This window comes from Barbus barbus (assembly GCF_936440315.1).
Source record: "Barbus barbus genome assembly, chromosome: 4".
Lineage (NCBI taxonomy): Eukaryota > Metazoa > Chordata > Actinopteri > Cypriniformes > Cyprinidae > Barbus > Barbus barbus.
This window is the reverse complement of record NC_136732.1, coordinates 26320810-26348028: the sequence shown is the minus strand read 5'-3', so window position 1 is coordinate 26348028 and position 27219 is coordinate 26320810. Positions and strand designations below refer to the sequence as shown.

Here is a 27219-nt window from a genome sequence, read left to right as displayed (position 1 = left end):
TAAACAAAGTTGCAATTATATTTACTTTTAACACAGTGAAATAGATTAAACTCAGATTAACATATATTTAAAGCTTTGCCTGAATTGGTATTTAGTTCTCTTTTACATGTCAAAGCATGAAAATACACTAAATAGACCTTAATCGGGTTAGACACCATGTTGAATTTAAAGTGGTTGAAAACTAGGGTGACCATATTTTAGTTTTCCAAAAAGATGACAGTTTAGGGTGGGGTTTTGCCTAACACAGTATAGGTAGCAAGGTTTTTTTTTATAATAAATAAAAAGAAAACAAGTAGATAGAATGGAATATATAGAAATATAGGAAACACTAGTGTTTTATTTAAAAAATAAATAAATAAAACGAGTCAAAAGAATGGAAAAAGAATAGATAAAGCTAGTGTTAGAAGGTCATTATTTATAATAAATAAAAAGAAAATAAGTAGAAAGAATAGACAAAGAATAGAGAATGCTAGTGCTAAAGGTTCTTTTTTTCTTTTTAAAACAAGTAGTTAGAATAGAATAAAGAGTGCAAATGTTAGAGGGTTAAGTTTTTTTTTCTTTATTAAAAAACAAGCAGATGAAATTAGAAGTAGCATTCGAATAGAGAGTCTTAGAGTTAGAGGGTCAAATGAAGATGAAAGGGATGTTTTCAGCCGTTTCTTAAAAATGATTAAGGACTGAGTTGGGAAGGTAATTCCACCAGGAGGGAACAGTGAATGTAAAAGTCCGTGAAAGTTTTATCACAAGTAGAATGCAAAATATTTCAATACAAGCATTTCAGTCAAATGTAATTGTATGCAATATTTCAAACCTTTTAACCTGTTTGGTGTTTTTTTTTTTTTTACATTTAAAGGAATAATTCACCCAAGAATTAAAATAGGCTAGTGTTTTATTTTTATATCTTCATTTACTCATTAAAAAGTTGTTTTAAACCTGAGTTTCCTTCTTCTGCTAAACATAAACGCTATTTTGAAGAAGGTGGAAAACCAGTTGCTGGTCCACAGTGGCTTCCATAGTATTTTTTGATGTCCACATGTTTTTTGTTGAAGAAATTATAGAGGCTGTGTCATCTATAGCAAAAAGGTGGCCAAAAATGAAAGATTAAGTGGATATTTGAATTAAATGTTTGGACAAAAGCATATTAAATAAGGACTTGATCGTCCTGTAAGTGTAACAGCAGCATTGACCAGGCCTTTGGCTCCCTTTGCAGGCATTTGTAATGTAATGTTGAAAAAAACAATAGACACCATCACAACATTTGTAATGGTTTTACTGGTTATAATGGGACTTGTATTGGTTTTAATGGAAACTGTAATGGACCCTGTTGGTCTCTACTGGTAATTGGTCACCTTCTATTGATGGCTTGTTAAAACCAATTAATCCTAATTGAATAAGTCCCAAAACACATTACAGAAAAGTTTTTTATGGTTTTAATGGTTAAAAGTTGATGGTTTGTAATGTTATTTGTGATGGTGTTAGAATTTTCTGTGATGGTCTATATTGGTTTTTTTTTCAGCAGGGTTGCCTCATTGTTTTTATATAATGCGTTTTTTTTATATAATTGTTTTTATATTTTGACTAAACACCGTCGAGTCGCTCTTGACAGTCGCGGCACAGTCTCGTGTTGTTTCCACCCCGAAGCCCGGCCCTAGAGGTGTAAAAAAGTTGGGGCCCAGGCCAAAATGCAGGGCTCTAGCGTTCCCCTCGGTAGAAATCACGTTTCCCCCCCTGGGGCCCCCCTCCCTTTGTCGGGCCCTTAGAATCGTCCTAACATCGTGTCTACAAGTGAATCGTGATAAGTCTTGAAAAGTCCAGTAATAATCAACAAAATTGTGTTATGTTGGAGTATTATAGTTAAAAATGCCATTATGGTGCTTGCGTTGTCAATGAAGAAGGGTAGGCGGTAGGCACTATGAAAACTTTGGGTTCCACTACTTTAAAATCATTGAGTGGTCTAGGCAGCATGTCATAAAACACTTTCAGCTGAAGTAGAGTAGGTTTGTCTCGCCTCTGGGCTGTTAAGCCTAGAGGGATAATGACTTGCTGTGCATGTGGAGCGTCCTGGGTTTTTGGATTAGATATTATCCATTAATCTGTAACAGCTGGAACGTCAAGAATGAGATTTGTCACCTTGTGAATGTTCTAGCTGCAGGGTGATTGTCAGTTTAGTGACCGTAGCAGCTCTGATCCATGCGGTTCCTGTAAAGAAAGGCTTAAATGTGTGTGATAAATGATAAAGAAGGAATGGTTGTATGAAATGTGAATTTAAACTTCCGTTCGAAATTTTAAGGATGGCGAGATTTGTAATGTTTTGGAAAGATATCTCATAAGCATACTAAGGCTGTGTTTATTTCTACACTAAAAACAGCAATGTTGTGAAAACTGTTTTTTTAATTTTAATATATTTTAAAATGTAATTTATTCTTGGGAATTTTCAGCAGTCATTACTCCAGTCTTCAGTGTCATATGATCTTTCAGAAATCATTCTAATATGCTGATTAAATCTAATATTGCTGCTCAAGAAACATTTCTGATTATTATCAATGTTGAAAACAGTTGTGCTGCTTAATATTGTTGTGAAACCATGATTATTTTCAGGATTCTTTGGTGAATAGAAAGTTCAGTGAAAGAAAGTTCCTGAATAAAAAGAAGATAATTTATTTGAATTAGAACATTATCAATGTCTGTACTGTCACTTTTAGTTATTTTAATTTGTCCTTACTGAATAAAAGTAAAAAAAGATCACTTTCCCCTTTTGAATGGTAATGTGCATTATTTATATATATATTTATATTATATAAATATACAGCATATTACACATATGTTAAAAAACTGTTCACCGATTTTTTTATATATATATATATATATATATATTTTATTGGTGAACAGTTTTTTTAACATATGTGCAAATTACATGATGTTAGCATATTTGCTAAGCTTATGGTAAAATACAATAGGGGAAGTCGTGGCCTAATGGTTAGAGAGTTGGACTCGTGATCCAAAGGTTGCGGGTTCGAGTCCAGTAATTGTAGGTGGGGGGAGTGAATGTCCAGCGCTCTCTCCACCCTCAATACCACGACTGAGGTGCCCTTGAGCAAGGCACCGAACCCCAAACTGCTCCCCGGGCGCTGCAGCATAAAATGGCTGCCCACTGCTCCGGGTGTGTGTTCACGGTGTGTGTGTGCGCGTTGGATGAGTTAAATACAGGGCACGAATTCCGAGTATGGGTCACCATACTTGGCTGAATGTCACTTCACTTCACAAATATACAACACACAGGCTAAATTTTGGGTAAAATAATCAATTTCAATTAGATTCAACTTTCTTTTTTTTTTTTCTTTGTTGCATTTTTTTCTTCCACCATGATGGATTTGTTCGTTTTTTTCACTGAGCGCAGTGCATTATTGGACTGACTTCTCTACAAAGGACATATGCTGTGCTTCCTAGAATTTGGCCTAGAGAAGGTGTTTTAGAAGACATCAGGAAGTTGCCTATGTTTTGAAACAAATTTTGCACAAATATGATGCCTTAAACTGCTGCCTCTCATCTCTGCTCACCCACTCACTTGAAAGTGTAATGAGCTCTCTCTGCACGTCATTTATTGCGCAGCTTAGTGCTGACTCCGTTTTGGTTGCTTTCCCATTTATTCATAGGAATATGTGGGAGATAAGGGACGCGAATTTCACCTGCCTGAACTTGAATGTGTGCAACACTGCCAGAAAGTTATTTTTTTTTCTCCTGATCAAGCTCTTTGTTCGTGGCCAGACAGTCACCAACACAGAGCGTGGCCAGTGGGACCTTTTTCTGTAAGTACTATTTACTGAAAGTTCAGGCCTTTAGAACAGCTTGGAGGCGCACACATCAAACAAAGGTGCAACGTGAACTCTGGCCCTGATATGAATTCAGTGAAACGGTCGAAGCAGACACACCTTCTTCAGCAGGTTACAGGAAGTTGTGTTCTCTGTGATCTGACTCATAGCTGTTTTTTTTAACCAAGTCAAAAACATTCTCAATCACCGTGTAAATCAAAAGAAGGTATAAATAGGGCTAGAAGGGTTTTTTAAAAGTAAAAGAGTAATTCTATTAAAATATTCCAGCTTCTAAACTTAAGGAAAATGCCAAATGTCAGTATATATCTTCAAAAGATTCACTTGACCAAGAAATAAAAGTGAAATCTCAGTGTTATTTGCAGTTCAAATATACTGCAGGATGTTTCCATCTGACAGAAAAGCAAAATGAAGACTAATGCTGTGGAAAAGATTAAATTAATCTATTCGGGTTGAGTCATATGCTCTCAAACAGAGCAGCTTTGATAAAATGAAGCGCCAGTGAATGCAAACCCCCAACCAGCTTGTGGTTCATAAATCTCTGAGGTATGTGCCGCTCACCGCTAGACCTGTAGATAATTGTAGTGGTAAAACCCATGTCATGTGACTGGTATCCGTTTAAGCATTAACAGGCTCAGGTGTAATGCACTGGAAGTATGATTCACTAAACAAACTGCATGAAGCTTGAAGATGTTCTGTGTTATAAGTCAGACTTGTCCCATGTTGTCTACTATAAAGTTAATCACACTTTGTTTTTGCACCAAAACCTAATTTTGTTTTCAATGACTATTTTAATAAGCACTCTCCCTCTCATTTTGCTTAGAATTAAACAGGTCTATACAGGCTTCCGCACCTTTAAGACATAAGCAAAAGTAAATGCCCTTTTTACATATAAAATGAGCAACAGCCCCCATAAAAGGTGGTGAACATGCAGCGACAAGGAAGAGTCTGACATTCTTTCTTGCTCATTCACCTTCTCTTGACTTTCTCATTTCCTGTCTTGTCCTTGCTGAAAGCAAATTTGGAGTCACGTGACAGGATTTGAGACTGAGACGCCAGCCGATTGTTTGTGATGGCGGTTTGTTGTGATCATTGGGGTCCAAATGAAATTAGGCTCAAAGGGAGAGGGAGGGATGTCTTTCACTTCACCTTTTGTCTTTCATTGTCCCTCCTTGTCTTCCCCCTCTCCCTCCCTCCCTTTGACTCTGACCTCAGTCTGTGTCCTCATCACAGTCTACCTCACCACAATGTGTGATGCATATGAAGAAGTACAGAAATGAAAACAAACCACCACTGAAAGTAGGGTTGTCAAAATGAGCACAAAGGAAACTTCAGAATGTGCGTTTGTTGTTCACTTGGGGCAGTGTAGTTTAGTAATAATGTTCACTTGTAGCATTTGCATATATGATAAGCATGCAATTGTGATTTTAATTGAATAGTTCACCCAAAATAAACATTAGCATTCAAACCCATGTCATTCCAAACTTCTATGACTTTTTTTTTTTTCTTAAAATATCTTTTCATGTCCGTATAATGGAACCCAACGGACCCCATTGACTTTCATTAAATGGATTGAAAAACAGTTGAAAATAGCGCTGTCAGTCGATTAAATCGTTATTTAATTAATCACACACTTTTTTTCTGATATTAATCCCAATTAATTGTGATTGATCCCACCTAACACTGACGTTTTTAAAAATACTTTTGCAATCATTTTACATTCAATCTTCAAATTAATGTAGAAACAACATAAAGACAGTTTTTATATATTTGTTTAGTGGCGTCTTTTTTTTATGACTGAAGGCGAGTATCACTGATACCAATACTGGTCTCTATGAAATTTCTTTTTTCCTAATATTTAACCATTGACTATAGCCATTCAACATTACAGTATAATTGAGAGCGATCAATTTGAACATTTATTAGATTTTAAAATATAACAACTTCTAACTTAAGTGAACTTAAAACAATGTTTACATAAATCCATTATAATAAATGTCGTATTTAGCTACCTGTGCCCTTCAACAAGTAGGAAATATACAGAAATTCAATAATGTTGTCATACACTAAATAAATGTATCCTTAAAGCTACAAAAGTTATTGATTTCCTTTTTTTCTTTTGTTCTTTGATTAACAGACATCACAGCAGCTGGTTATTAGGTTATTTTGGCTGCTATGACTTTAAGAGCTGCCGCTGCTGAACATCGTATTTTCTCCATTTTCTTAAAGGGGGTCATGAACTACCTTTGTTTTATGTAACGTTTCATATAACTCCTCCCCGAACTTCCAGCTGCCCTGTATCTTGCTGTATCTTGCTTTGAGTTGTCAGAACTCATTTCACACAGCAGGATTTTGAATCACAGACTGGTCCAGATATTAAGCATGCCAAATATTTCACGGGCATCAGCGATTTTGCAAAACCTGTCGGGGAGTGAAAATCGAGACTAAAATCTTGCAGTTTGCACTCGACATTACAAAGGGCTTACTTATAACTGTCTCTGTGTTTATCTGGCATACAAGAATAAAAAAATACCACTGTGGCTAATATCATGTTACTTACAACCAAAGATCTGTGTTGAAGGAATGAAATCTATGATGATTAGACTCAGACATAATACATTCCTGTTAAAATTCACCAAACAGAATTTTAAAGAAGATGAAATGACCGCATTGCCCACTAAAGCCCATTCATAATCCCGTTAGACACGAGTCATGATCTGATGAGATCTCATCCCTCACAGAGTGGAATATTTATGAAGCCTCAGGCTGCAAGGTGGATAAAATAGCAACTAGGGTGTGTGCCTCCAAAAATCATGAAACATTAATGAATCGAGCTTGCAGGCAGCACAGCTTTAGTCATTATTATGTCTGTCGTGCTCTCGTAAATATTGAAATAAAATTCATTGATTTTGTGATTAGAGTTTAATGAAATGCCACTTTAATTCTGCTCACTTTCTTCAAGGGCTCTGGAGGATTACATCTGTTCCATGGTGGCAGATGTGGATATCGTTGGCCAGACTCTTATCTTTAAGGCTGCCTTGTTTTTGTAATCAAAATCAAATTGGTTACATAGGTGGAGCTTGAGTTAGTGATTTTTCTCTGGAAGGGATAAAGAATGTATGTGTCATAATAGCTTGTCTATGGAAAGAGAGGAAGAGAAGTAAACACATGAATATGTGAAGTTACCTATTCCATAGCTTATTACACAAATCCATTCACCATATTGTCTGAAAATTAACATTTGATTAAAATGTGATCACAGTCTCCGGTGGTTTTTAGATGCTTTGTTAATCTCTTTTACCAGCAGGGTTCTGCAGATAGTTAAAAGCATGTAGCTTTTTAAGTGACATCTTCTGTCCATAGTTGCACTGTGTCCTGGAAGTAATAGGTTCTGACAAGTCGTTCCAGTCAAAACCAGTTTACATAGCGCAACAAGCCCAGACAGATAAGGGTTACACATGCTGGAGTTTATCTGCAGTGTCCACTAAATTCTGGGGATAAGGTAAAATATAAGCAATACCTGGCACAAGGCTGGATGAGAATTTCTGCTTTATCCTTGAAAGTGCTGTGTGAAAAAACAAAACAAAAAAACAGCCTTTTTTTTGTCTCAAACAGGCATTACTGTGGTACTGCGGCAACTGTGGCATAATACTCTGCCTCGAGACAGACTTGAGCTCAATCTGGTTTGCACATGTTTCAGACTTCTTGTAGGAGCACCGAAGGAGAAAGCAGAGTCGGGAGTGTCAGCCAATGAGACTGGAGATGTATATGCCTGTCCGATCACTGCAGACCGCAAAGACTGCAGAAGACTGAACCTTCTCAGCTCAAGTAACTTTCCTGACATTCATACAAGCCATGAGGGTTTTTAGGGCTTAACTTTTTATTTATTGCTTGTTTGTTTTGTTTGTTTACTTTCTTACATTTCATAAAGGGGAAATTATTTCACATATATAATTTATGAAATTCATGAAAAATAGAAAGTAAATAAAAAACGTGTTAACTAAAAAAACTATTAAATCTGACATTTCTAAAAAAAAAAGTAATAAATAAATAAATCGTAAATGTTTTCCTTTATGAATCTTTTGATATTTGTAAATTACAGATGTTTTTATTTTCTCCCTTTGTAAATAATACTAATAATTTATCAAATAAAAAATAGTAATGAATAATTATTTTTAAAATATTAATTACCATAATATGTATTATGTAATTTATAATAATATATAACAATACAATAATATTTATTTATTATTATACTTATAGTATAAATAGTAATATAAAGATGCCTCTACACACTGAAAAAAAAAAATGTTTCAAAAAGTTGTTTCAATTTAAAATAATTTGTTACCCTGCTGACTTAAATTTTTAGTTTAGTCAACTTGAAATTTTAAAGATACTCCATGTTAATTTAAGGGACAACTGGAATATTTTAGTTGACTAAACTAAAAGTTTTAAGTCAGCGGGCTAACAAATTATTTTAAGATGAAACAACTATTTTTTTTAATATTTCTTTTTTTACAGTGATTACAGCAGTTGGCTACAGCCCCCAAATTCGGCATTCAAGGAGTGCAGATATTTGCCCCAAACACAATGAAATATTTTACTTTTGTGAAACTTTGGTTGTTTTACTCTGGTTGAGTCTGCGTGTTACTTGATAACATACAATATTTCATAAATAGGCTTAATAATAATTATAACACTACCATTCATACCAGACTTAAATTAGCTTTTTAATTTTTACTATTGTTGTTGTTGCTGTTGTGTCCCACATGTCTGCATGGTACTACAGAAAGAACAGATATGAATAATTGCTTTTTGTTATGCAGATTCTGAAGACATGCCAGACCCTAAAAATGATATGATGGATGGGATGTGGCTAGGTGTGTCGTTAGCCAGTCAGAGTGAACCAGGGGGCCGTGTACTGGTGAGTTTATAATAATGACCACTCTTATGTTGGTCTATGAAAAATCAATGCACAAAAAGCATTGCTCTTACCATCCTAATAAAGCATTCCTCACTCTATTTACTAGGCCTGTGGCCATCGTTATATACGAAAGTTTTCAACCAACTTTCGGATGATTGGGAGGTGCTATGTTCGTGGTAATGATTTACAATATAACACAGCAGACTCTCAATGGCAGTCATACAATGAGGTGTGTGACCCCAGAGATGACCAGACTAGTGAAGGCATGTGTCTTGCTGGAATGTCTGCTGCCATCACTCAGACGGAGATCTTCCTGGGTGCACCTGGATGCTTCAACTGGCAAGGTGAGGGGACTTGTTTTCCTGTAAACATTTTGCTTCTACATGCAAGAATGATGTTACATTCTCCTCTAATAATTTTCCATTATACGCAGGAAACACATTTTCGGTGTGGTATAACCCTGAAGATAAGATTGATGATGTGAAGAGCAAGCTTCCAAACATGAAAAAAAGAGGGAATATTTACATTGGTAAGGAAGTGATACAACCTTGCTTTCTGGATTTTCTGGCAACAACAAAAATAATTTTAGTTGATTATTTCAGGGCTGTCAAATCGATTAATCGTGATTAATCTCACGATTTTTTCTTTAAGAAGATAATGCATAGTAAAAATATAAACAGTAAAGTGTATTTATATGGTAGTAATATAATAATTTATTGATAATTGTTTAAATATAATAATTAATACTTTTGACTCATCCATTTTCGTGAAAACTTGTATCTGAATTGTAAATCATGCTTTTTAAAGTCATATTACAGTTTAATATGTTACTAAAGACATCACCCTACCCCGCTAATATGGTTTTAATTTTATTAAACAAGGTCTTAAATTTGAGCTTAAAAATCCTGCAGAATCCCTGAATGTTATGCTTGTTTTATTTCATTTGTAACAACACTATAAACTTTTAAAAAGATACGGTTTATCATTAACTTTTAAATGCATCATAATGCAAATACATGAGCAGAGTTCTCAGCATGAAAGGCGCAACTGGCAGACCAACGTGCCTCTTTATTTCTCTCAGTACGATAGGGGAAAAAAATTAAACAATGTGGATTATGTTAACTGTGACAAGATGTTTGACAGGGCATGCAACTAAGCAACAGAGCGCCCGGCCCGTTAAAGACGTAATAATGAAGTAATATGTCCCAAAGCTAGCATACTATTCTGCTACATGCTCAAAAGTATGTACTTTTCACAAAAAGCATACATCCTTTCAGGACATAGTATAAGTAGGCGAATTTGTCTCACTGCTCGTGTGGTATGGATTATCATATGATATAAATATGCGATGATAACTCATACAGCGCCTTTTTTGGTCCAATGTCTTGAGTTTTAGGGGCTCATAACTGCCTTTATGGACTACATAGTTGTTGCCCTTCAACAGTCAACTGTATGAAATGTAAGATGACATACAGGTCTGGGGACAGGGTGGGTACACTAACTGCACTAGAATATTTTAATCGCATTATTTTTCCATAACTAATTAATCAAATTAAGGTGTTAAACTGACAGCCCTAATATATAATTTATATTTATGTATAATATAAATCATAAATAAGTGAGGGAAAAAAAAAAAAAAATATATATATATATATATATATATATATATATATATATATATATAATATAATATATACACACACACATGTGTATATATATATATATTATGTACATGTACTTTCTTTAATTAATTTTACATTTCCTTTGTCAACTATGTCAATATGTAGACATAGAAAGTTGCTCTTGGTTATTGTTGACTGATTGCTCTTCAGGTTACTCTATAGCTGTGGCTCAAAATGTGTTGAGCAAAGACAAAGGCACAGTAGTAACAGGAGCTCCAAGAGATGAAGCCAGAGGATCTGTAATAATGGCTGAAGTTCATAAAACTGGTGTCAGTGGAGGAGTCAAAATAGAAGCCACTGTCATGGGGGAACAAGTTGGATCCTATTTTGGCTGCAGCATTGCTATTGTTGACCTTAACAATGATGGGTAAAGACAATTCTTGGCTTCTTGTTTCACCTCAACTAGAGGTCAATAATGAAACAGAAGATCTCGACATGGAGATTGAACTTGTCTTCATTATTATCCATGTAGTTGGAAGGATCTGATTGTTGGAGCCCCTTTCTATTTCGACCGGAGAAAAGATGAAGGCGGGGCGGTGTATGTCTATATGAACCAGAACGGTTCTTTTCGTGACAAAGCTGACGCGGTACTCACTGGGCCTAAGGACTCAGCTTTTGGCATGGCTGTTGCTGCTATTGGTGATGTTAACCAGGATGGTTTTCAAGGTAGGTTTGTGGGTTTCTTGATTGCACATGTAACATGCATGTGGCATTTAGTTATTTGTGGCTATTTGCAAGAATTCACTTTTGTGTGCAGCGCTTCATCAGAGCAGCGCATTATATAGTAAAGGACATTTTACTCTGCTGCCTTCTTGTGGCATTACTAAGAAGTATTTTCACAGTGATTGTTTCTCACCCCTCTGTTCCCTTAACAGATTTTGCTGTTGGTGCTCCATATCATAGTACGGGCAGAGTATCGATATGGATGGGCAGCAAAACGGGTATTTCCCAAACGCCTAGTCAGGTGAGATTAAGGGAATATTAAGAAGTATTTAGAGTGTTAAGATGTACAATTACTAAAAATAAATAAGTGCAGCTCTTAAAGTTCTTAAAAATGTTCTTAAGAAGAAAATTACAGTCTTTATCTGAATTAATAAATGGTGTTCTTGCTGAAGACTCACTGATAAACTCACTCTAAGAAAAACACTTCTAGAGTTGTCTGCTCTGCCTGCAGATTACCGTAATAATCATAAGCATCCAATAATCATTTATATGCATTAATAAGCATTTTATCACGAACAGCTTGACTTTTTTTTTTTAATGCGCCATGTTTTTGAGCAGCTGCTTTTAAAGAGGTTGTCTCAAGATGGAGGAATGATGCATTAAAACATTTTTAACATTTAACATTCTAAATGTCCTTTCTGTCACATTTGATCATTTTAATGCATCCTTGCTGAATAAAAGTATTAATTCCTTTAAAAAAGCTATACTTACCCCAAATTTTCAACTGTAGTGTAGGTTTGGGTTTACACTATAAGATGTTAACACTGATTATTTTGTATGATTGCTTTCTAGACCGTCAGTTCATTGCTTTAATATTAATTCCTCAGGTCATTGATGGAAAAGACATCCCAGGTGGTGGATTCCAGACGTTTGGCTATTCCATCAGTGGTGGCATGGATGTGGACAGGAACAGTTACCCAGACATAGCAGTTGGATCATTAGATGATCGCGTGGTCTTGCTAAGGTGATTTGATCGTGTCACAATATTTGACTATTTTATATATTTTAGTTGTATAGCATCAAGGTAGCAGACAAAGAGCAAAATTAATCAATCAGTTATTATATCACAGTTGTAAATGAGTGTACTTTGATTAGTATTTTTTTCAGACCTGCAGGCTTTCTCACTGTGTATTCTTTCATTTTCCCCCTTATAAGAGCACGTCCTGTGATTCACCTAAAGAATTCTTTCACTGTGACACCAGAGGTTATCAGCCTAGAAGACTGTGATGCCTGGTAATGAATCCCTAAGCGTCTCGCTCAAACGTTCACTCTTGTTTGTTTACATGGAAATGAGTCACTTCAGAAAACTACAGTGTCACAAAATTATAACTGTTGATTATTTCTCAAAACAAGTTATTAATGTAATTTCGGGAGGAGTACGCACATCTAATCTTACAATTAATATCACAGTATAAAAACAGCCTCTTACGACTTCTGTTGTTAGTTCTTTCGGCTTCCCTCCACCTTCCCATCTCCTCCTTTATGCATATTTATTTCATTTATCCTTCTGTCTATAGGGGGGCTATCGGAGCTCGAGTAGAATAGTCTCTCTGAGCCCTCGTTTGCAGACATCAAGTCAAATCCGTTTGCTCTATGCTAAGATTATATGGGCACACGAACTCGTGAAATATAGATGGATCTCAGGTGTTGTCAACACTGACTGTTTATAGACTAATTTAAAAACATGTAATTGCACAAATCAATGCAATGGTCAACAAAAACTGGTTGTAAAAAAAATCCTTTGGCATACCCTAGTAAAAAAGTAATATTTAAGCAGTGTTGGGTGTAACTAATTGCTAAGTAATTAGTTACTGTAATTTAATTATTTTTCCCTTGAAAAAGTGAAGGGATTACTCTTATTTTTTCAGTAATTTAATTACAGTTACTTCTTATGTAATTGAACTTAATACTGTGTATAGACTGTAGAACATTTAAAGTGGACTTAACATCAAAATTTAAAATCTAACCTTAAAATGCATGCTTTTTATGTACCCATGTCACTTTCAATACTTTGGTGAGTTAATAAGAATATCGGTAACACTTTAGTGTCCAATTCTCACTACCGTAGTTGGTTATTAGCATGAATATTTCTGGGATATTGGCTGTTTATTATTACTTATAAAGCACATATTAATGTCTTATTCTGCAAGACCTCATTCTAAATCCTTAATCCTACCCAATTCTTAAATTTAACAACTACTCTACTAAGTACTAATAAACAGTAATTAGGAGTATTTTGAGGCAAAAGTCATAGTTAATAGTTAGTTAATAGTGAGAATTGGACCCTAATCTAAAGTGTGACCAGAATAATTGATGTAGTTACTTGAAAGAATTAAAAGAATCATTTCATGTCTATCCTTGTATCATTAACTTGTCAAGGTTGATATAGGATTTAGAAAGTAATTAGTAATAAGTAATTAAATACTTTTTGGAGAGAGTAATTTGTACCGTAATCTAATTACACTGTTGAAGATGTAATTAGTAACTAGTAATTCATTACTTTTTTAGAGTAACTTACCCAACACTGTATTTAAGACACATTTATTTCATACTAAGTTCAAATATATTAACACATTTCCTGACATATTGCTTGAGACATATTGCTTGCACAATGCACATTTCTTAATATTAAGCCTAAAATGTGTTTAAAGTCACTGTTGATAAGGATTGTAAGATTAATATCAGTCTTGAAATGAAAGATATTTAAAGTGTACCTGAAGTATTCTTGCAATAGTTCCACTTAAGCACAATCAAATATACTTCAGTATATCTTTAGTTGGACTTCAGCTCTACTTCTGCACAGTTAAAATGTAGTATACTTAGCATAAAATAAATGTTTATTTTTCACTAGTGTAATTAGAGTAGATCTAAATCTGTATGCTGTAATCTATATTTTTCATAATTTGATTGCAACAGCTGTAATCTTAATATTGATTATGTAATTGGGTTTTAATCACAATTAATCACAATAAAATGTCTCTGTAACAAAAATCAGTAAATTCTGCTGTGTTTTCCTCATACAGTATTAAAGCAGACGTCTGTTTGTCCTACACCTTCAGCACTGGCAGTGCCAGTCCCCAGAAGAGTATTAGTAAGTCCCACATCAAAGATTATTACCCTAAATATAAATGCACACTCTCTAAATATTATTTTCATGCAAAATGTGCTGTTTCACATTCTGACTGTCAGACTTCAGGTCCGACATGAAGTAGCTTTAAGAAAGATCTGTTGTTTTCTCAGCTTTTCAATATACGGTGGAAGCCGATCAGCAATCGTCTCGGAGCCCTCGTGTTCGTTTCCTTGACAACAAAGATGGCAAATACACCGGCAAAATGTCTGTTAATCTGTCTGGAGTTTGTCATTCTCTGAAACTCGAGCTAGTGGTATGACATAAGGCCATCCTTTGAATTGCCATTTTATTCTTTGTGACCAAAATGTCTTATTATAACTCTGATATATTGCCTCTGCATTTGACTCTCACAGTCCAAGATGATCCAAGACAAGGTTGCTCCGATAGTTTTCTTGCTGAGGGTGTCTTTGGTGGAGACTCCTCCCTCAGGCGGGCAGACGTTGGAAGACCTCAGTGCTTTTCCTGTGATCAGCCAAAAAGATGCTCTGACTAACAGAGCTGAGGTACCTTTGACAGCATATTTTGCCTCACTCAAACACAAATGATGTTTTCATTGAAACGCGATGTCTGCCCTTCACTACTTGCTCACATTCTCGCTTGTATTCCACCAATGTCATCTCGTTCTTTAGATTCACATTCAGAAAGCCTGTGGATTAGATAACAAATGTGAGAGCAACCTTCAGATGACGGCTGCATTCACAGATGAGCAGAACATGCCGTTCCCCACGTAAGCTCACTACCGTTCTTCACGTGAAAGGGAAAGTAGATGACTGAATAGAAAATACATTTTTGATTGAATATGAAGATTTCTCCCATCATGCTACAAAGGAAGAATATGATTCTTAGGTCCTTTCAAGTATGACCCATTTTTGCACATGAACACTCACCAATGATCCAATCACCTGGACTGGACTTGAATGGAAATTGTCATTACTTCATAGATATGATGTGAACTGCTAATATGTGTGTTTCTACAGGCGGAATGGCCTGCAGATTTTCCACTACACTACTGACGTAAAGAAGCTGAAGTTGATTGTGAATGTGTCCAATGTTCCATCACAGGACAGGAAAGCAGAAGATGCTTACAGTGCTTCTCTAAATGTCACCATTCCCACCTCGCTCAGCTTCTCCAGCCTAAGCCCCAAGGTAAGATCAATAGATGTCCTCAGAAATTATACCTTGTAGTTCCTTCTACGGTTCTCAATACTTCCGCACACAGTCCATAACAGTTTCTCATGTAATAGTCTATATCAAAGATTACCAATTAGACCTAGATTGACCCAGATCTAGACCCTGAATTGATAACATCTGGTAATGTTTCTCATAAATTAATATAATCGTAAAACAAAGCATATGCAATCTTAATCTTTTGTTTCTATTTGTAGGCAATTGTTGTATTGCAGCTCCTACAAGCAACAACTGTAAAAAAAAAATCCCTTTTGCAATGTATAATAGCAGCAGTTTGTGGAAAGTCTATTTAGGATTTATTTAGGATACTGCAGCTATCATTTAGGACATTTACAATAAGTATTCCTTACATGCACATTGATTTTCATTTCATGGCTGTACAAGCCATATTAGTAACTTTGTGTAGAAATTATAAATGCCCAGTACTTGGACCTCTTTCTACTTTACAATGAATACCTCTGCTGCTCTATATTACACATGCATATACACTACGGTTCAAAGGTTTGGGGTCAGTAAGACTTTTTTTGTTTGGAAGCAAGGTTGCATTAAATTTATCAAAAGTAACATTTGTATGTTACAAAATATTTATATTTCGAATAAATTCTGTTCTGTTGAACTTTTTTTTTTATTCATTAAAGAATCCTGAAAAGAATGCATCACGGTTTCCACAAATATATTAATCAGCACAACTGTTTACAACATTGATGATAAAACTTTTCAGAAGCAAATAAGCATATTAGAATGAATTCTAAAAGATCATGTGTGCACTGAAGACTGGAGTAATGACTGCTGAAAATTCAGCTTTATCATCACAGGAATAAATTACAATTTATAATATATTCAAATAAATGGAAATAAAAACCAATTACCATATTTTAAATAAAAATTTCATATTACTAGTTTTACTGTATAAAAATAAATCTAGCCTTGGTGAGCATAAGAAACTTTCAGAAACTTAAAAAAAATCTTAGCAACCCCAAATTTTTTAACGTTAGTATAGGGGAAAGGGGGAAAGGGAAGTGGTGTGTGGCCAAGTATGGTGACCCATACTCGGAATTTGTGCTCTACTGAGTGTACACTTGGATGGGTTAAATGCAGTGAACACACACCTGGAGCAGTGGGCAGCCAATGCTGCGGCGCCCGGTGAGCAGTTGGGGGTTCGGTGCCTTGCTCAAGGGTCTCACCTCAGTCGTGGTATTGAGGGTGGAGAGAGTGTTGGTTATTCACTCCCCCACCTACAATCCCTGCCGGACCTGAGACTCGAACCCACAACCTTCAGGTCACAAGTCCAGCTCTCTATCCACTAGGCCACGACTGATTTTACTTGGTTCTTGTTTTTGTTTCTTGTAGAACTTGAATGTCGAATTATCTCCTGGGGTGCCTTATCTTCTGTGTACACTGGGGGACCCCTTCAAAAGCAATCAGAGGGTAAGTCTTCATTGGTATCACTGACTTAACATTCATAGCTTTTAAGCACACTTACCCTGGGATTTAACAGCAGACATACTGCAACAATCATATTAAACGGGTATTGGAGACTTTAGGAGTATTTATTGGATACAGAATGTAATATAATAGGAGGTGAATTTAATTAACAGTCTTGCAATGAAGATCATTTCTAGAATCAATGTAATGAATCTGAAGATGGATGTCTTTATTTTTTTGTGGGTACTTCTGTCTTTCACAGGTGGAGATTGAGATCACCTTTGAAACGACAGGAATCACAATAGACATGCAGGAGATTCAGACTGAACTGCAGCTCTCAACGTATGAGAAATCTCCATTATTTTCTTCAGATTCTTAAATAAGCTGAACGTTTGGGGAGAGATGCTTTGCAGGAAATGAGCTCGCAAAAAAATCAATATCTCTTCTAAAGACACAGAATCCTGAAGAGAAACAGTTGTGCGCATAAGTTTACATAACCTGTGCAGAATCTCTAAGATGTTTAGCATTTTTTTAATTCAAGAGAGAAAATCTAATGATACGTTACCTCATTCATTCATTCATTCATTCATTCAGAAGCTGCATAAAATATATTACATATAATACAGAATACAAAAAAAAATACTTCAATTACGCTGTTCAAAGTTTACATGTCCATTTTTCTTAATTTTATATGTAGTCTGTGTAATTTCAGTCATTTATATAAAATAATTTCAAGGTACTACTAAATAAAAATTATCTTATTTTTCTGGGTTTTAAAAAAAAAAATCATAAACATTTGGCAAATTCTGGAAGGAGAATGCAAAGTTGAGAAGAACTGTATATAGAAATAATATCATTAACCCACCCACAGGAAGGAATCCAGTGCATAAAAACAGGGTCAAAAGCATTCAGTGATTCACTGTTCAGTTCTGCAGTTTTAACCACTAACATATGGCTTATATGCATATGAAAGAACAATTGTCTGTAAAAGAGGTTTGTTCAAAGAGTATGAATCAGATTTGGACTCTGGCTGATGATTTCATCTACACTTCTCAGGTGGAGCGATCAGAATGATCTACGGCCCCTGTCGAGAGTGCTGATGGTGGAGTACGTCCTACAGCCCTTCTTTAATATGTGAGTTATGTGTCATTTCTATCCTTAGAGCATTTCACCAGATCTTTTCGTCTACTTTACCGCTTTTCAAAGCCATGTCAGAATGACTCATGTTACACTTCATTATTATACAGACATTTCACTTTTTTGCCTGATATTAAACTTTAGTAAGAGCTACATAAAATCAAATAATTTTGCAAATAAATTAATTTGAAAATTTCTATTTTTCTTGTAGCCCTTTATCCCAGTTTAGGACAGAATTCAGTGGAAAAGTAACAGGAGAATCAGCCATGAAAAGTACCAGTGACATTGGAAGCCCAGTGGAATTCAACTTGACGGCAAGATGTTTTTTACAGCCTACATTCCTAATTAGCTGTGATGTGGCAAGTCTCCAGTGTTGGACAATTTGTCTGTCCACACCATAAGGAAGCAATACTATGCGACACAGCACAACCTTTAAGAACATATTTAATGTTTAACATACAGGATTGTGGAGTGGGATTTTGGATTAATGAAATTTCATGGTAGGCGGAGCTGTGGAGAAACCAAACGACTGACAAAATCTCTTGTTGTTTGCCGCAGACACAACTGATTAAGACAAAATCTCATACTTATTATTATTCATCATGCCTAGTTAGGAAATGGTGTAAAGATGGTCGCACAACAGAAGTAAAAGGAAGATGATTATATATGGTGCCCTAAAATTTGAAACATCGAATCTAATGCAAAACAAAAACCTCAAAAAAAAAACAAATCATTATCAAGATAACATGCAAACAAAGACTAAAAGATAGATTGTGTCTAGGCAATTTTTCTGTAACAAGTTCTTGTAACAAGCCATTTGAACAGCTCGAATAAAGGCTACACTGTATCTTCGAATTTGATTGGCTGAGCTGGATTGGAGTAAACATATAGGTCCACCCCTAAACTTAAAGGAATAGTTCACCAAAAAATTTAAATTTTGTCATTAATTACTCACCCTCATATCATTCCTGTAAGACCTTCGTTCATCTTCGGAACACAAATTATCAGTGGTTTAACCTTAATTTTATGAAGCTACGAGAATATTTGTGTGCGCAAAAAAAAAAAAAAAAAAAAAAAACTCCTTTATTCAACAGTTTCTTCTCTTCCGTGTCTGTCTTCGAGGCATATTTACAAGAGTACCAGACATGTTTACAAAGACCTTTGTGTTGTCATGGTACTGTTGTGTTGTGATTTCTGGTCCTTGAATGCATCAGTTGCATTGCTGTCTATGGAGGGATCAGAAAACTCTCAGATTTCATCAAAAATATCTTAATTTGTGTTCCAAAGATGAACGAAGGTCTTATGGGAACGACATGAGGGTAAGTAATTAATGACAGCATTTTCATTTTTGGGTGATCTATCCTTTTAACCATCAATGGGGCGCAAGTAGACTGCACAAAAATGTACAGATGAGATTTATGAGAATATGAATTCAAACAAACTAGGCACCATTTTTCCAAAATGGAAAATACTTTGTCAATTAGGTCATTGTCAATTGTGACACACCCTATGTGTGATACCTGTGCTTGTCTTAGCTGTGGTGTGATGTGACCCCCTTTTTAAAAACCTAAAACAAGTTCTTTATTAGATAAGTCAGTAGACACAATCAGTTTACTTGACGCAATCAGTTTGCAGTTACTCAAAGTAATTATTTTATTTATTCTTTATCTGCAGGTGGCTCTTTCTGGAAAACCTCTGGGAAATCTGGCGTATCTGGAAGTGGTCTTTCAGTGGCCTTATGCTGTGGCTAATCAGAAGTGGCTGCTTTATCTGTCTGAGATTCAGATGACAGGAACCTCCAAGCCATTCTGTGTCCCTGAAAATAACGTCATAAACCCCCTTAATCTCAGTGTAAGTGATTAGATGTCTGACTTTCACTGATTGTTTTTCTGCAGTATGGTGTTCATGACAGAGCAGTTTAGCACAATCCAGCCTTTGAATCCTTGAGAGAAGCAGCAGCAGAAATCATGCTGGGACTGAGACCTCCTCCTTTCCCAGAACTATATTACCCACAGCTCGCACTGCAATCTCGCTCAATGTACAAAGCCTAGTGGGAATTATTTCAGAAAAAGTCCATCTCCTAATATGAAGCAGAGGGCGGTTCGAAGACTATCTATCTCTCTGTGCCTATAAATCAGTGCGACGTGTGCTTAGTAGGTCTAGATGCTCTACAAATAAATCCAAGAACTCAGAAAAGAATTAACGAAGACAGAAACACCATACTAAGTCAATCAAAATATTCTAATTGAAGGTGATTTAAACGTATTAATATGGCATAGAAACCTGTAATGTGGTGGAAAGTAATCCAGTAGAGCGCTGCAGGAATTACATATTTCTTGGAAGTTAGTATCTCCCTGGGTTCATTTTGCCTTCAATAAGAAACATTTTGCCTGAAAATTTAAGTTAGAATAGTACAATTATAAACAAAGCGAATTAATAAGCAGATGAGTTTTCCTGTTCAGTGTGATGTTTAATGTGCCAAACAACCTTTGTAATTCAGTTTAGCCATTTGTTAGCAACCAAATTCATCAAGATACAAAAAAAGGTTTAAAAAAAACATTAGAGGGTATTACTGCTGTATTTAATATTGTAGAATAAAACATAATGTCTTGAGCTTTTGTTAACCACTGACCTTATTTTAGGCTTCTAAAAAAAAAATCCCATTCGAAAAACCCATTAACTTCGGAAACCAGGGAACTCTATGTGCTAATATGCTGACTCATTTTCAGGTTTACATCAGAAAAACGTCATCCCTGCAGCATTTTGTTGCCATGCACTTAAAATAAAGTACTTGTTAATGTGATGAACGTGTTACCTCCTGTGGATTAGGTGTCAGAGCGCAAGACTAGAAGGAGGAAAAGAGACGAGACCTCCTTGGAGTCTGAACAGACTGAACCGCAGGCCCTCCCGAACCCGCGGGCTATCCAGAGGAAACCTTCTGCCAACCTGGTGAGTATATCCGTCTCCCTCAACCATTGTTTTGTTGCTAGGCAACTGGATGATACTGGCATGTCATGTCTCCTCTGATACTTTGCATGATGTAGTATGCAACAGAGACTAGACAAAGACGAAATTAAGAGTGTTTTGGCTGTCACTGCTCATTCTCTCTCAATCTCAGGACTGTGACACAGGTAGTGCCCTCTGTCAGACATTCGCCTGCCCCTTGCTTGGCATGGACACCTCGGCCAATCTCACTGTCAGAGCGCGCTTATGGAACAGCACGATGCTTGAGGTCAGAGCTCCGCTTTCTTTTGAAACTTCACATCCTCATCTCATTACTGCAGGCTTGTTGCATGCCAGGCTCTCAAGGATAAATCCCACACTTGCTTTGTGACATTTTTCTGAGTTTATGAGGGTTTAAGTGGTTTAATTTTTGTTACACTAGGTGCAGTACTTCAAAATATGCAATATATTTTGGCTTAAAGTTGATACAGTGGCCCCAAAAAGTATTTGGACACTTAAAACTTGCATTAGAAGCAAAGGGGCATCTTCAAACAAATGATGCTAGACTTTTTCTGTGAAAAGCCGTTTTAACTGGGACTATTAACTGGTCCCAATGTGATTTTAGTGGATGTATGAAGTCATATCGCCTCATTAACTATGGAAACATTCTACTAACTTTGAACACAGTATATAGTATACATTGTTTTATCCTCTAAAACCGTCATCTATATATAATTTGGTTTCATAATTTATATTTTGTATTTATGAAATTTAGACATTTCTACCTGTGGGTTCTTCCAAATATGTCTTGGGGGCCGATGTATGTGGAAATTTAAAATGTAATTGTGATCTCATTTGTGATATATATATTAAGAATGTTCAAATGCCTTATTTACATTTTTCTAGCAGCACTTTAATATCTGTCAGCATTTACTGAATAGGGGCTGTGTTTCATTAAAGGAAACCATAGGACAAAATAATGCATACTGGAAGTTCCCACTTTTTGGTGTGTTCACATCCCGCAGGAACTAGAAACGGTTTTATTTCTAGGAACTACCAGTGACGTAAGTGTACAGTGATTGGCCAAACACATACGAAACACCGGCTACCCGGCATTTTTAAAAAGCCATGTAAAAATATTTACTCCATGAACATGAAAAACTGTGAAAACGGCATGTATCTGTTGTCTGCAGTGTTGTTCTTTTCTCTACCTCAGTAATATGTAACACTGCAAGTTGTCATGGGAGATATAGTCCGATTCTCCTGCTCTTTGACTCGCGTAAATTGTGCATTTACATTCCATCTCCGTTATCGCAAAACCCATGACACACAACAAAAACAGTTCCCATCAGCGTCCTCCATTCACCAGTTGTTGACGTTTGTAAAAGCCGTGAATAAAGACATTGCTGTCGGCTTCTTCAGAGTTTTGCTGCCGGTGCAAATGCAACCAGGAAAAAGAGCTAAGGGAGAAATTGGTTCTCTAGGAACGACCCTGCTGGCTAGTTCATAGAACTATGCGGTGCTAAAGCCCCTTATTAGTACCCCTGGTCTCTATGAGCTGTTTAGGTACAGTATTTTTGAGAAACGTTGCCCTGTAGTAGTTTTCAATCTGTTCCTGTAGCCTCACCAGCACTGCACGCTTCAGACGTCTCCCTTATTTAACCCAGCTGAATTAATTCATCAGCTGATTAGTAGAGAACTCCGTGTCCTGAGCTGAGTGTGTCCAATATAATGGTGGGGAAAACGGATCATTTTACTGACTCCCTTGTTCAGCAAAATGAACTAATCTGTATTCAGGTTCTTTTGTTCATTTGAACTGAGTTCAAATTCCCCATACACATTCACATACACAGTCTTTTATCATATCGTGAACTAGGAAATCATTATAATGAAGTTGAAGCACAAATGATTAGCCTTTCGTTCATTTGCCACGTGACAGATGCAATGAATGAATCGTTCATGAACGACCCATCACTATTCCAAATGTGCAGTGCTGTACATGGTACTCATTCTGAAGTTCAGAAAATAACATTTTTGCAGTTCTCTTTTTACAGGACTACAATGCTGCTAGAGTACTTGTGTATGGTAGAGCCACACTGTTTCTAAAAACAGACAAACCAAGCATCATGATGAGCAATTACACCCGTGAGGTACAAACTCAACATCTCCGAGTTTCTTCTTCTATCTGGAACTCTCTCTTGCATACATTTAGCATAAGTGAAGGAAAATCAAATAATTATTAAAATGAGGCAATTTCCTGTATATGTTTTCCGGTGCATTAGAGATTAATGACAGTAAACATCTTTTCTGTGTTTAGTTTACAGTAGCTATAGACCCTGCAGAGGCAGAAGAGCTTCAGTATGAAGTGCCTCTGTGGATAATCATTGTGTCCGCGTTGGCAGGAGTGATTCTGCTGGGTCTGATTGTCATTTTCCTGTGGAAGGTGAGGATCCTTTTGTACTTCAATGCTACACACTTTCCTTTTGTTCACACATCTGCTTGTCATTGTAGATGGAAGGACACAAACAACAAGTTTATTTTTATCACATTAACACGCTTTGAGACCATAAACAAAGTGTGAAGTTTTTTGTTTTTTTCACCTCCACCTTGAGAGAAACAACAACACATACTGCCACACATTTTAATCATCTTTTTCTGTGAGGCATCATTTCACATGTTCATGATGCCACTTTGGTGCCCATAAATTTACCGATCATATCCATATATTCTGTTAACTGATCACATGTTGAAATTCCTTCCTACATTATTAAAATAGTAGGTCACATAATTAATGATTTAAGATTTTACAATAGCAATTGAACATACATATAGTCAGTGAACAGTGTTACACACATGAAACTAAAATGATGCTGTATGCATGAATTAAATAACAAAAAAATCTATCATAATATAATCAAATGTGATGCATCATGCAGACTTCATAAAAAAAATATATATAAAAAAAATGAAAATCACCAATAAATATGAATTAACAATAATTATTTTTGTTAATAAAATGTAAAAAATAAATTTAAAAGGCCATTTTATTGTGAAAGTATGTGTATTTTTTTTTGTTGTTGAATAGAATAGAAGCATACATATGTAATTCATACTTTTCACTTCCCAAATCACATTTTTACAGTGTTTTGCAGTCAAATTACATGTATTTATTTTATGTTGAATGTTTTATGGTGTCGATAGATGCTGCACATAGATATATTTTAAATATATCACCCATGTATAAAAACATTTGTATCAGAAGAGCAGCTGATTCCAGCCTAGATCAGTTTCTCCAGCCATGCCTTATTTTGTTTGATCGCTCATATCTGAATCCTGTTCCCAGTGCGGTTTCTTCAAGAGGGCCAACACCAGAGAGCTTTATGAGGCCAAGGCCCAGAAAGCAGAAATGAAAACACAGCCATCTGAAAATGACCGCCTTACAGAGGAGGACTGAGATTCGCTGGCCATTTTGGGCCTCTGACACAAATAGCGAATTCGTAGGTGCCACAGCCAACAGCTCTCTAGCTAAAACGCTCGACTTAATTAACAATAATGTATTCCATGCAAGCTCCGCTAATACTGCCTTTCCTCTTCCCTTTTGAGACACAACACTTGCCTTGTCTGTTTTCGACTCTCATCATTGCTCTCAAAAACACTAGAGGTTGTTTTTTTCCTGAAACAAATTGATATGTGAGGCTCTTTGTTATGTCCTCAGGCTTGTGATGCTGTTATCTCAGAGATAGAATGATGTTTTAAAACATCAACTGTATATTGCTTTAATCCAACTTCTTGAACGCCTTTTCTTGCTTTGACAAGACTAATAACTTCCTTCTGCGTTGCCATGTTCTTGTTTTTTTTTTTTGCAATTTGGGGCTTGCTTTCAACTGAGGCTCTTAATAATTTGCTCTCTTCATAATTTCACTTGATTTTAATAAAGAATACTTTCTCTCAGTAGGTTTTTAATGTTAATTTTGTAATCTCATAAAATTACTTAATTTGAAGCTCTCTGATTTCTCAAAGCTTCTTTGAACACATGCTATTTACCTTGTCAATCTTGGTAAAATAATGCAGTAGGATGCTTGCTCACAATGCTCTTTCTTATGTTTTCTCACAGAGTGGCTTTTTTAAGCGGGCTGCCTACTTTCGAACTATGTCAAAATACCAAGGCGTGAAGATGTGTAAGAAGGAACAGTACCAGGTAAACCAGGGATTTTTAATTGTGGACACCACAAAAAACAAGAAACTCTGGATCACAAACTGGACTGAAAAGACACAGTACTACTGATGAAAGCACTCTTAAATGGTCTTTTTTAGACAGTGGAATTGACTGTACCTGAACTCTGCCTGATTTGATTGGAACTTCTTCTGGATATCAGATATAATTGAACATTTTCATTCAAAACTGTCAAACATGAACTGATTATACAGAAGACTCTGTGTGAAATTACATACTGTATTGATGTTTATTTTGGTTACAGTTTTTCAAAGAATACATGTATTTTGTGTGCTGACAGACTCAACAATAAGGGTTTTTCCTGCTGGCTCAGTAGTTCATATTTGTGCTTGGCCTGCCAACATCTTCACTGTCACCCACCACAAAGGGGGATGATCCATTTTTATATTTACGCTCTTAAAAATGAAGGTTCTTCATTGGCATATGGTTCCATGAAGAACCTTTAACATCCATGGAATCTTTCCAATGCACAAAGGATTCTTTAGTGGAAGAATGTTATTTAGATTTTTTAAATGTTCTTTACACTATAAGAAAAAGTTATTTTAAGAACTTTCTACTGAAAGGTCCTCTGGGGAACCCAAATAGTTCTTCTATGGAGTCACAGTAAAAACCGCTAGTAGCCTAACCTTTATTCTTAAGAGAATAGCAATGTGTTTTTATTGTATATTTGCTATAAATAATATTTTATTAAATGCTACATTTTATTTTTTTGAGTAAAATTCTTTTATTATAATTGAAAGAAGACAACATGCAAAAAGCTGGAAATTATATAGCTAAAATGTACTGTAATTCATTTCTGATGAAAAACAATGGCTTACACTGACGAAACATACAAACATGGTTTTGTAACAATTTTCACAGAGAAACGGCAAGTAACAAATTGAATTAAACCTGCATTTTTAAAGTAGAAAGACTAAAATAGTATTTTTAAGGTGTACTCCAGTAATCTTTATTTTTTTTCACAACTTTTAATTTTTACATCGTACAGTGCAAAACATATCGGCATGTAGTTTTCAACACATTTTGATTCTGTCAGGTCATTTTGTTTTCAAATTTAACAAAACCTTATATCTGTTAACCAACATGATGAATTCAGCCAAACGCTTAAGTGTGAAAAGCATAAAAATGGATGTACAAAATCAATGATTGTGAATTTGAAATCAGTGTAAAACTGTCATCCACTTTTCTAGTGGGTCATCCTTGTTGTTGAGCTCTGTGTCTGTGTGAGGACTTGTATGTTATGTGCCCTGTACTGAAAATAGCACTGCATTTTCTCTTCGACTTTCCGATAATGCTAAAAATCTGTTGCCCAGTCATGACTCACTATCCCTCTCATTCGGTTCTTGCTTTATATATTTTTTTATCTTGCCTCCGGTCACGTTCATGTGGAACACTGATGGATTTCAAAGAAAAAAGACACCACTTGAGTGTGAATCGTTCAGTGCAGGACAGTAGGCTAAACAGACATGCACACAAATAGGCTACTCCACGCCTATGCAATTGGGACAGTGCCTAATTTCAAATTCTGCCTTTTTTTTTTTTTTTTTAGCTCTACTCTGAGCTGCTATGTTGTGGGACGTGAACATATGTATGGTTCATACCCTGATTGTTGTTCATGTTACAGTCAAGTGTTTTAGATCGTGTGGGGGATTATGTTAGTTGTAAATGTGACGATTAAATTTGTCTTAAAGTGTCCAATAACCTGTCATGATTTTGTAGTTATGTTTCTACTCCAGTGATTTATATTTGTATTTAAAATGTTTTATAAATTAAGTGGATGTTTGCATGTCTTTAACTTAAACGTTCATTTGGAGAAAATAAATCCTGTGCTCACATGCTAAAGGCTGTTTATCAAAGCGTGTGCATTAATTAACTCTTAAAGCTGGGTTAGTAAATAAATAAATAAAGTAATGGCTTAATAAAAGACAATGACTCCGTGTTTTGTCCTAAAAGCGCGTTCGTGTTACTAATTTTGTGAGTAATGAACAGGAATGTGATTATTTCTA

At 35.7% G+C, this 27219-nt stretch overlaps 1 protein-coding gene across 2 annotated transcripts in view; it reads left to right on the top strand.

Moving 5' to 3' along the window:
* Positions 1-27133, top strand: part of LOC306867617 (integrin alpha-3-like) — a 33356-nt gene extending 6223 nt beyond the window's left edge. The window contains exons 2-26 of one of the 2 annotated variants that reach the window (XM_079413382.1): positions 7528-7655; positions 8654-8751; positions 8858-9095; positions 9185-9280; positions 10584-10800; positions 10906-11099; positions 11309-11397; positions 11984-12120; positions 12312-12389; positions 14180-14247; positions 14397-14539; positions 14640-14789; positions 14916-15013; positions 15264-15432; positions 16825-16902; positions 17162-17241; positions 17956-18033; positions 18248-18350; positions 19711-19887; positions 20866-20985; positions 21155-21268; positions 23034-23129; positions 23297-23422; positions 24323-24480; positions 25094-27133. In XM_079413382.1, coding sequence (XP_079269508.1) covers positions 7528-7655; positions 8654-8751; positions 8858-9095; positions 9185-9280; positions 10584-10800; positions 10906-11099; positions 11309-11397; positions 11984-12120; positions 12312-12389; positions 14180-14247; positions 14397-14539; positions 14640-14789; positions 14916-15013; positions 15264-15432; positions 16825-16902; positions 17162-17241; positions 17956-18033; positions 18248-18350; positions 19711-19887; positions 20866-20985; positions 21155-21268; positions 23034-23129; positions 23297-23422; positions 24323-24433 — 2986 coding nt within the window. In that variant the 3' untranslated portion in view covers positions 24434-24480; positions 25094-27133. The remainder of the gene's footprint in view (positions 1-7527; positions 7656-8653; positions 8752-8857; positions 9096-9184; positions 9281-10583; positions 10801-10905; positions 11100-11308; positions 11398-11983; positions 12121-12311; positions 12390-14179; positions 14248-14396; positions 14540-14639; positions 14790-14915; positions 15014-15263; positions 15433-16824; positions 16903-17161; positions 17242-17955; positions 18034-18247; positions 18351-19710; positions 19888-20865; positions 20986-21154; positions 21269-23033; positions 23130-23296; positions 23423-24322; positions 24481-25093) is intronic. The other variant, XM_079413381.1, reaches the window with a different exon arrangement.
* The last annotated feature ends 86 nt before the right edge of the window (positions 27134-27219 follow it).